The following is a 12,025-nucleotide window of genomic DNA, read 5'->3' on the forward strand; positions in this document are numbered from 1 at the left end:
TTACCTTTCACCATATTTAGCCTGCCCACAGTTACAATGTTGAGGCTGTATACTGTCATAAAAAGTATATACATCTATCATGGGAAATGACAGATGTATAAACAGGTAAATGTTTTCAAAATTAACATCTAAAACTAACATGGGTTTTAAATTCCATGTTTCACAGCACATTCAGACCACCAATGTATAGTAGGAGCCAAAGTTTGACTTACCAATAAATGCATCTGCTGGTGGACATGCTTCTAAATCTGTAGCTCCATCACCTATTAATACTAAAGTTGAATACCCATATTTGTCTTTCAGCTTTCTGATCACTTCACCTTTTCCACCAGTTTTTGAGGTAGGTTCATTTTCATCAAATCCTGCATAATCACCTATTAACACAAATTGGGATTACATGTAAGAAACAGAATGGCACTTTTTAAACTAACGGATAGGTAGGGAATAGGCAACAGATGAAATTAGATATTTTCCAACATTAGAATTACAATATCAGTGTCTGGGACAGTCTTTATCATCACCTTCATGCGCAGATAATTTTATCTACAAAATACAGCAAAGGACCCCCTCCCTATCCAAATGGTTAGTGTTGCTGCTTTTAAAAAAAAAAAAAAAAAAAAAAAAAAAAAGCAGTGACACAATCAGGATACATCAACTGGCAATGATTGCTGGATGGTCTGGCAACATTTCGATCATGTCTCACGATCATAAATCATGCCTCAAGCTGCCTTGTAAGCAGCAGTCAACTGGTTGGCACAGGCCTAAGACTTAATCTGAGAGTGACGTTTACATTAAGAAAAGCAAATTTGTCAGCGGCACCATCAGCAGCAGCTGACTCTTGTAAATTGCAAATCAGTTATCAGAAACTTTCTCCAGTGTCCGTGACTGGGCTTATCAGCTGATTTAACAATGAAACTGGGATGGCAATAAGCAACTGGTTTAACAGTGAATTGTTCTTATATAGCTATTGTCCTACTAGTGCCAAATGCACTGTCCCCAACTCTGCCATGCCCTTCAACTCTGCCATGCTCCAACATTATGCTGTAGTAAGTCACAGGCTGCCATCTTTATTAAGAGTAAGTTCTCAGATTTTAGTGTAAATCAGTTTATTTTAATAATATCCCAGAACTCATCTGTCCTTGTAATGACCTATGTCACTGGATCCAATTCATTGTCCATTTTGTGAAGCATGTTTTGCACAGCTGATTTATGGATAGCATAAGCATACACATCCCATGTACTCCTCTTTATTACTCCACATTGTACATAGTTTATCTCACGCATTAGCAATCACACAAACATGGTATTTTATGTATGCCAGTTGTTCCAAGGCCTACACTGTCTTTCAAAGGCCTCATGAGCTGTCATTTTTGCTGGGGCCCTGAAAACTGATTTGATGGCATGTCTCTTCACTGAAACGCAAAATGCCAACAATGCAATCTTCTTGTTCTGGTTTTCAGCAGTGCTTTGTTCATGCATGTCCAGAAATGGCCTGTGAAATCTGATAATGATCGAAAAATGTACCATTATAATGATTATAAAGGTGGCTTAGTTTCCGGCAAAGTTTTGTACCTCTGAAACTGATACTGCACAATACACTACAGTCTTCACAACACTGCACTTTTGTGTCCAATCGAGGTAGCTGAAAGAGTGCAATATCAGTCATATGGGTGGGTTTCCTATAAACACTATGCTGAGTCAAACAGGTTTATCAGTGGATGATGATGTCAAGGTACTGTCAGTCTCAACCTCCGTCATGTACATGATGTGATCGTAATGAATGGCCCTCAGGTGCTTCCAGAACTCCCAAGAGTTTTTCCATCTCCATGGAGCCAGATGATATGTTGACAGAGCAATAAAGTCAACTAGGCTTTATTGGAGGTGTGCCCAAGGTAATTTCCTCATAAGAAAAAGTTCACGATGAATAGAGCTAAGGAACTTCCCGTCAAAATGCTGCCCATCTGGCTGTATTTAAACAGTAGAAAAACAGTCAAAGAAATGAGACAGCAAGTCTGTACAGTCTTTGATGGAAACATGCATAAATAATGATACCTCATCAAAACTGACAATTACATCACTGTCTCAAACTTGCTGACAAATAATTTAGCTGGTGGAACCATCTGCTTTCTTGACATTATACATCACAAACTTTGGTGTCTTTCTCATTATTTTTAATGCTAGACCTATGGCAATTGTTGATAGGCATCCCTCTTCATACTTCAGCCAGTTTTTTGTGCCTTAGACTGCCTGTACATGGTAGCAGCTGCAGTCCCTCCTTTCAGTTGACAGAACTACAATGAGCAGATACTACAACAAAGTCAACTGCTTTCAGTCCTAGTCATGCAAAATATCAGTTGTTTGTATTGCAGCGGTACTACCGTTTGGGATAGGAAAATTCAGTTTTGGTGCAATATTTCTGAGCACGCAAGTTACAGCCAGGTGCGGGCCTGTTTACAGTGAGTTACACTCACCAGCAGTTGCGAAGTAAAATAGAGGCCACAGGGGCGTAGAACCGCCAGAAAAAGTACACGCAGCGGTTCATATGGCACAAGTCACAGGCAGAAGGGGCCCACTGGCTAACCTAAGTGTTATTGAGTATGTGACGCAGAACGGCGCATAAGCAAAACAGAGGCGCACAGCTGCGTATAAATAGGTGCCAATTTTCTAACAAGGCGTTCAAGTTGGGCAGCTCTCCTGGATGGCGGGGCATGTCACGCCACTGGCTACACGCAGCAGCAGATGGGCGCCAGCATTCCAGTCCACGGCAGGTCGCTGGTTCGAACCTCTGAGGCCAACACGGGGTCTGTAGCCAGCCAGCAGTCGGCCACATCACGGCTCAATACCACAGGCAGTCGTCTTGCCTTCCAATAAGCACCGGAGACATCCCGAGGCGAGGGCCGCAGATTCTGACATAGGATTGCAGACACTTGTTGTCCCTGTAATCTGAATCACGACTGCGAAGAAGCGTGCAGCGGGCCACCTGCGGCTCCCGGTGACCGGCACTGAGTTGGCAGGGAGGAAGTCCACTGAGTCAACTGTTGGTGCATCCTGAAGTCACAGCCGTACAAGGCCGCCACACAGCAGTGCACTGCACGGGTCACTGAGGCAGCCATTCCAAGCCAAGCCATTTCACAGACAGCGAAGTGACCCAGTGACTGCAGACCGAGGGGAACGCGGCACTGTAGTTGGAAACAATAAATCACTTGGAAAGCTCGGAAGAGTCTTAATATGGTGCCGTCTACCTCTTCCCGCTACATTTGGTGTTGCTATTACACTTCAGTGTCAGAAGTTCTTGCTACAGTATTTTGAAGGACCTGCCTACTTTCACGATGAATTTTGTTCACACTCTGACTGATCATTATGAGTACACCTATTTTTATTTCACAGATGGGGATACTCCGTGGCATCAATACGAACTTATTTTCTTAAAGTGTAGAGATGGCAACTGCTTCAGTATCTTTTTGTAATGTTTATAATGAAACATTTTTTATTTCTGTTGTCACAATGTTGTCATTGCAAGAGACAGATGAATTTTTCTTTTCTGTTTCTCTGCAGTCCTCTTCCTCTTCTGTTACACAATAGCAAAATTAGCAATTGACATTAAAATCTCAGAAAACACACTCAATAAAGACAATAGCCTGTAACTCAGTGCAATACGGGATCCAGCACTCTTGAGATTGAAGTGGACATGAAACAAATATGGACTTATTCGGTGATGGACTGGGCACAACAGACATCACAGCTGGTAGCACAACAATAGCAATGAGTTGACATACAGCAAGTTTCCATTTGACAATGCCAGAAAAGAATCCAGCTGAAAGCACTTAGGATTTTAACCACCTGCCAAACTGGAAGCCCAAACAGATTTTATTAGTGTGTGTCTCTGTGAGCCTTGGCATTCATACTACATGGCATTGCATTTTGTGGTAATTAGTGTATACGTTTTCACCAGTACAAGAAACCAAGAATACTGCTAGGCTCCTTTTTTACCAGATGAGACACTGCTGGTATCTGAATTAACCTAAATGCTAATTATTTCTATCCTTCCTAAATACTTATTCAAGGCTAACCACTAAAAAATGGTTAAATAAGAATCTTAAATGTAATGTATGGGACAAGGAATAAAATAATCAATTACAAATAACACAAGGGGCAAACTTTCTATGTATCGACTTTGGTTAATTTTAAGTTACTGAAAATATGCTACCATAAAAAGACAGATAAGAATGTTGCAACATGATTACTGAATGGTAGGATTCTCACTGTGTGTCACAAGTGACTTGGCATGTGACAATTGGGAACCTAAGGACAGTGTTTAAATGGTAAGCTTTAGATTTATGAGAGAATTGTTTACAAAGAAATGTAAGCTGATACAGACAAATTTTAGTTACAGCAGTATACTGCATACTAAGAGTTCCTCAATTGAACATTTATTCGTATTATAAATAAAGGAATTTTAATATGGTTTTCACTAACAGATATACTGATTAACGAGGAAGGTTTATGTATATAATTTATTGCCTCTTTGCCATATATGTGTTCTTGCCATAGATATGAAGTGAAGCTGGAGCAGGTCACTAGTATGTATACATCTTTGAGACTAGGCTAAACCTAGTTTAGATGGGGAGGGAGAGAAGGTCACTGTCACCAATACAAAATGCAGCCAGTTAAGCTATAATGATTATAACCAGAAATCATGAAAATGCTGTTGTCCAATTATACTGATTGCCACAGGTGCATTATTGATTTTATTAACAACAACATATGGTTTGTCACTTCCAGCCACTTCTTCTCCCAGTGACAGTGTTATAAGTAAGCAATTTAATATTTGGGCAAGAATGCTACTTATCCCTTCCCAACAAACCTAACTCATTGTTGAATCTTCTATTTCATTATACGCTGTGGATTTGAACGTTAAAACTGTTTTAGTACCATAGAATGATCTTTCCACTGGGTACACCAAGTATATTGCTCGAGTAAAACTAAGGAAACTGGAATATATTTCTTGTAACTTCTTCCCATATGCTCCACTGTCACATTCGTAAGAATTCCGCTTCAGCAACATTTGATACACTCAAGATTGAAAGCCTGAAGATCTGATTAACCAACATAATTTATGTGCCAAGACTGTTCCTGACATATGATCTTCAGTATTCATGACAAAAGCTCAAAAACAACAAACAGTTAAACTTTTTCTACTTTCCTTTTCTCCAAATTATTGTACCCCACAGAATAGTAACAAAATGACTCATTCTTATTCTCCAAAAGAACTATTTTTGTACACAAGTAAACTATAATTAACTATTTATGGGCAATACTTTAATTTGCAAAATATGAATACAGAAATATCACCTTCAGTCAAAAATTTGGCTTTTGTGATTTTAAATGGAGGTTTTTCCTACCATGTTTTACATACAGACTCAGCCATGGCATCAACACAAACCACAATGGATAAAATTAAGTAAAATAGGTGAATGGTTGTCTTTCCTTTATTTTCCTTAGCAATCAAACAGGGCTATGGAAGGTTGAGCCAGATAGTACGCAATTCTACCGTTAATTTATTTTGAAAGGTTAATTTCATTCTCTTGTTACGGTCCAGCATTAGCCGGTAGCTTCGGCTGCCTGTAATTTTCTCATCCCACGGTCTGGCAATAGCAAGTCGGCAACGGGGTGGGCCATCTCAATCACGTGGCCCCCCCCCCCCCCCTCGTGTGTTGACGAGGTAACGTCGTCTAGGCAACACTGACCAGGCCATGCTTCGGATGTGGCCCATTTGAATGCACTTTCTGCCAATAAATGGCCTCTTAACTAAAATTGCCCTAATAGTTTATTCCCACCCATCGCCTTCCACTCCTGTGATCCTGTACAAAACTGGTGTCAGAAACGGGATACGTTCCCATAGCAACTTTCTCACTAATCTAAATTCTTTTGGCAAATTTATCTTGCTAATAGCCCGATGTCACAGTATCTTGCACTTCGTCATGCTCTTCTATCGTCGAGCAGTTTGTACATGTAGAATGCACTAGTAGGCCGCCATGCTCGCCTCGCACAGGCCGCGGCTGTGTTAGTAGAAACGCACAGGGCGCGCGCTGCAGCGACGTGGCCATTTGAGTCTGCTGGAACCAGCCACACGAGCTGGATGCTGTCGCATCATTCGCTATCGCGCCAGGGGCCTGCCGCTGAGTACCGGCCGAGCTGTCGCCGTCCGCTGCCAACACATCTGGCGCCGCACGAGGGGTCTGCCCCCGTCGTCCACCACTAACACATCCGCCGCTGCCCGAGGGTCCAGCAGCTGCCCGCCCGCACCTATGTCAGCTGCCGGCCGAACCACCGTGCCCACCGCCGTCATTCCATCGCGCTGTCGCCACCGCCAACGCATTGCGCCGACCCAACCTTCATGTAAGTCATAGTGTCGCTTCAAACATTAACATCACGAGCCGTCTGCTGCTGGATTAGGCTATTTTGTGACCTTTCTTTTCTGTAATAGTCATTTTTTTGGGTTACTAGCGCCCCCTAATTTTGTAAAAATGCTGATGGGAATGAGAGTGAAGGAATGGGATACTCCCGAAGAGGCAGCTGCCTCACAAGACCCACTCGAAGTTATTAATACTTGAATGAATCAATTGTTCATACAAAGTCAAGAGTTAATTAAGCAAAACCGCGTCTTGAAACAGACGCTAGAAGCCAGTGTGCGAACTTCTGTACCTGTGGCTAGCTTCATGTCTGTAACAAATGTACAACCCGTGACAAGTAATACTAATTCTGTCACTAATACAACTACCACAATTTCAGCTAAGATGGCAACTGTAAGTAATTTTCCGGTGGCTGACTTCATTCCCACCTTTTCTGGAAAGTCCCATGAAAATGTGGTTATGTTCATACAGAATACTCGTGATGTGGGTCATACTTGTGCCTGGCCGGTTGATCTACAGATTGAAGTTGACAGGGGAAGCCAGAATGTTTATACAGACAGTGGACGAATTGCGCGATACGCATGAGTTTGAAGTTTTGGCCAGCGGATTAACTACGCGTTATTCTGACACCAGAGGTACCGGATATTACAGAGATCAATTATCAAATCTTAAACAGAAGCCTAATGAGGATTTTGATGCTTTCGCAGATCGCCTAAGAGCCGTATCTTGTCGTACTTACAAGCTAGGTGAAAATGCCAGTGAAAACAGGATTTTGCGCTTGGAAGCAGAAGCGCTTGCATTTGATGTGTTTGTTCACGGTATTGACTCCTGCATTGGAGGATAAGTTAAAGCAGCCTCCTCCTCCCCCCCCCCCCCCCCCTCTTTGTTTGAAGCTGTTCATTTGGTGGTAGTATGTGAAGATGTATTGCGCTGCTGCACTGCATCCGCCGGATACAGTACCGGTATTAGCAAAAGAAGTATTTTGTCAGCATTGTGGGAGACCCAACCACATGGAAATGCACTGTCGCGCACCCTTCTCCACTATTTGCCAGACGGTAGGTCATCTTAATAATGTTCGTCCAACAAAGTCCCAATTTTCTAACCAGATGCGTGGCCACCACCGCAACGTGGAGTCAAACGTGGAAAACGAGTGGGGGGCAGGCTCCGCCACCCGCCCATGCCCCAGACCAGAATAATACACCCAGTGAGGACTGGAGAAAGTAAAGAGGTGGAACATGTTAGTGTAAGTGGCGTACTTGGGAACAAAGTAGTTACGATTTTATTTGACACTGGTGCACAAATTAGTGTATTATTTGTAGATAAAAATGATCGAAGGGTGCTGCAGCCACCCTGATTCCATATCAGTGACTTTGGTGAAGAAATAATAGTCCCTGCAGGTTCGTGTGGGGTGAATCTGCAAATAGATGAGAATAATTACAGTCAGGAGATGGAAGTAGTAAGGTTAAATAAAGGTGATTTTGACATCGTATTAGGGAATGACTTCTTGCATCATTATCAGGGAATAGTGAATTATCGAATGCGAACTGTGCAGTTCGGTGAAGCAGTTCATTGTTTCGGCAGTGTACCAACCCATCAGACGCGAGGAAGCTGTGAAATGCACCGTTCGCAGTCTCCCATAAAACCGCGGATGTGGGCGATAAAAACCACTGACCCTGTAAGGACAAGAGGCGGAATTGGAAAAATTCTTTGGATAGATGTCAAGAAACGGAAGCAGCCGAAGACAGAAATTCTGGTGGATCCGCTCACCCAGAATGATGTATTCGATCATCAATCAGTTCATATTAAGAGAAGTATTTGCCGACCGGAAAGGAACCAGAAAGGTTTTGCAATACCGGTGAGTATAGATAACTTTGGTGTGAAAGATGTTGTAATACCGAAAGGTACTATTTTAGCTAGTGGTTTCTACCGGCCACGGATTTGGTTCAGCACAAAATTCCGACCGGTGAAGCCCAGCCAATTGCGCAAAAGCCGTATCGTATACCGTATCATTTGCAATCTTTAGTCGAAGATACGATTCAGCAGCAATTAGCAGCAGGAATCATTCAGCCCTCCTCAAGTTCGTGGGTGTCCCCCGTGGTCGTCGGGCCAAAAAAGTCAGTAAATGGTGAGATAGCCTATCGTTTATGTGTCGATATGGGGGCGATGAACCGAATAACTAATCCGGACACACTGCGTATTGATGAAACATTAGACCGACTAGGCAACTTTTAAGTTTTTTACCATCCTTGATATGCGCTCTGGATATCATCAAATCCCTGTTGCACCCCCAGATCACTATAAAACTGTTTTTGTTGTACCTACGGGGTTATATGAATTTGTAAGAATGCCATTTGGTTTGAGGAATGCACCCACCACTTTTCAAAGATTTACAGATTTGTTGTTGCGCAGACTGAAACCAACAACATGTTAAGTATTCTTAGATGACATTATCATTTTTTCTAAAACTATGAAGGAACATGCAGAGAGAGAGAGGGATGTATTGGAAAGGTTGAAAGGAGCTCACTTGAGTGTGAAACTGGAAAAGTGTGCCTTTGCCCAATCGCAGATACAATATTTAGGACATATAACAAGCGAAGAAGATGTCAAACCGGATCCCTGTTTGACCACAGCAGTAAAGGAATTTCCAACACCAACAAATATCAAAGAATTACAGTCATTTTTAGGCCTTGAAAATTATTACAGACATTTTGTGAATAATTATGCTACCACTGCTAAGCCCCTGACTAAATTATTGAAGAATGGAGTTAGTTTTACCTGGACCAAGGAATCTGATGAAGCCATGCAACAAATTCAACATGTTTTAACTAGAGCCCCTGTACTACCACACCCGAGTTTTCAAAAACCATTTCTTCTGTTGGTAGATGCCTCAGATTATGCTGCAGGAGCCATTCTGTCACAGGAAATCAACGGAGAAGAAAGACCAATCGGTTATGCATCTTGACGGCTTAACAAAGCAGAATTGAATTATAGTACGAGGGTCGGTCAAAAAGTAATGCCTCCCATTTTTTTTTCTACTTAAAGAAATTAAGTTAAGTGAAAAATTTGAATTTGGCGCCATTCCTCAAACCTTCTTCTGCAATCCACTGCAGTAGTAACTTTCTGTGTCAACAGGTGGCAGCACAGCAGAAGTTTGTAAGATGGCCGACATTGATGTTCGTTTGAGACAGCGTTGTGTGATTGAATTCTTGAATGCAGAAGGTGAAACGCCCATACGCATTCATGAAAGACTGAAGAAGGTGTATGGTGTTGTGACAGTGGATGTCAGCACTGTTAGACGATGGGTTCGTCGTTGTAAGGAAGCTGAAGGGCAAACACCGTTGACTGACGAAAAGCGGAGCGGCAGGCCGGTGAGTGCAGTGACTCCACACAACATTCAGCAAGTTGATGACATCATTCGTGGTGACCGTCGGGTGACTGCAGATGAAGTGTGTCGCATTATTTCTCTTAGTAAAGGCAGTGTGATCACGATTATTAAACAATTGGGGTACTCAAAAGTTTGTGCACGGTGGGTTCCAAGAATGTTAACCGATCAGAATAAAGAGGCAAGGAAAACAATAGCCTCCCAACACTTGCAGCACTTCCGTTTGGAGGGAGATGAGTTTCTGAAAAAAATTGTGACCGGGGACGAAACATGGGTGTATTTTTTTGAACCCGAATCAAAGAGGCAGTCAATGGAGTGGCGTCACACAAGCTCGCCGAGGAAGAAAAAATTCAAAACTGTGCGATCGGCAGGGAAAGTTATGGCAACAGTTTTCTGGGATACAGAGGGTGTGATTCTGGTTGATTTTTTTGGAGCAGGGATGCACAATAAATTCTGTTCAATACGTCACAACCCTCAACAAACTTAAAGCACGTCTTCAGCGAGTTCGCCCAACAAAATCAATGGCAGATGTTCTTCTTTTGCATGACAATGCAAGACCACACACCAGTCGTCACACCTCTGACGAGATTGTCAAAATGGGATGGGAAGTTTTGCCTCATCCCCCATACAGCCCTGACCTGGCACCATCAGACTTCCATCTGTTCGGGCCACTAAAAGAAGCTCATCGTGGGATTCATTTTGAAGATGAGGAGGCCGTCAAAACATCCGTGCGTCAATGGCTTAGGAAGCAGAGCTGTGATTTTTACCGTGCTGGGATACATGCCCTTGTTCAAAGATGGACCAAAACTGTAGAGATGGGCGGAGATTACATTGAAAAATGACAAAATGATCCTCAATGTTGTGGTTTTCAACCTATGTAATTGCATTTAAATTTCCTGACAATTAAACGTAGAAAAAAATAGGAGGCATTACTTTTTGACTGACCCTCGTACAACTGAGAAGGAACTTTTAGCACTCATGTTTGGCATAACCTACTTTCGATGCTATTTGTATGGGAGGAAGTTTACTGTCATTACGGATCACGTCACATTACAGTGGATGTTGAGCCTGAAAGATCCTAGTACACTACTGGCCATTCAAATTGCTACACCAAGAAGAAATGCAGATCATAAATGGGTAGTCATTGGACAAATATATTATACCAGAACTGACATGTGATTATATTTTCACGCAATTTGGGTGCATAGATCCTGAGAAATCAGTACCCAGAACAACCACCTCTGGCCGTAATACGTCTGGGCATTGAGTCAACAGAGCTTGGATGGCATGTACAGGTACAGCTGCCCATGCAGCTTCAACATGATACCACAGTTCATCAAGAGTAGTGACTGGTGTATTGTGACGAGCCAGTTGCTCGGCCACCATTGACCAGACGTTTTCAATTGGTGAGAGATCTGGAGAATGTGCTGGCCAGGGCAGCAGTCGAACATTTTCTGTATCCAGAAAGGCATGGACAGGACCTGCAACATGCGTTCGTGCATTATCCTGCTGAAATGTAGGGTTTCGCAGGGATCGAATGAAGGGTAGAGCCACGTGTCTTAACACAAATGTAACATCCACTGTTCAAAATGCCGTCAATGCGAACAAGAGGTGACCGAGACGTGTAACCAATGGCATCCCAATACCATCACGCAGGGTGATACGCCAGTATGGTGATGATGAATACACGCTTCCAATGTGCGTTCACCACAATGTCGCCAAACACTGATGCGACCATCATGGTGCTGTAAACAGAACCTGGACTGATCCGAAAAAATGACGTTTTACCATTTGTGCACCCAGGTTCGTCGTTGAGTACACCATTGCAGATGCTCCTGTCTGTGCTGCAGCGTCAAGGGTAACAGCAGCTATGGCCTCCGAGCTGATAGTCCACGCTGCTGCAAACATCATCGAACTGTTCGTGCATATGGTTGTTGTCTTGCAAACGTCCTCATCTGTTGACTCAGGGATCGAGACGTGGCTGCACGATCCGTTACAGCCATGTGGATAAGATGCCTGTCATCTCGACTGCTAGTGGATACGAGGCCGTTGGGATCCAGCACGGCGTTCCATATTACCCTCCTGAACCCACCGATTCCATATTCTGCTAACAGCCATTGGCTCTCGACCAACGCGAGCAGTGATGTCGCAATACAATAAACCGCAATCGCGATAGGCTACAATCCAACCTTTATCAAAGTCAGAAACGTGATGGTACGCATTTCTCCTC

General features: G+C 43.0%; 1 protein-coding gene across 2 annotated transcripts in view; it reads right to left on the reverse strand.

The window, feature by feature from the left end:
* LOC124603855 (phosphoserine phosphatase) overlaps nucleotides 1-12,025 on the reverse strand; it is a 59,461-nt gene that overhangs the window by 17,354 nt on the left and 30,082 nt on the right. For both annotated transcript variants that reach the window (XM_047136431.1, XM_047136430.1), the window contains exon 5: nucleotides 213-374. In XM_047136431.1, coding sequence (XP_046992387.1) covers nucleotides 213-374 — 162 coding nt within the window. The remainder of the gene's footprint in view (nucleotides 1-212; nucleotides 375-12,025) is intronic.

The sequence above is a fragment of the Schistocerca americana genome, chromosome 1 (genome assembly GCF_021461395.2).
Source record: "Schistocerca americana isolate TAMUIC-IGC-003095 chromosome 1, iqSchAmer2.1, whole genome shotgun sequence".
Taxonomy (NCBI): Eukaryota; Metazoa; Arthropoda; class Insecta; order Orthoptera; family Acrididae; genus Schistocerca; species Schistocerca americana.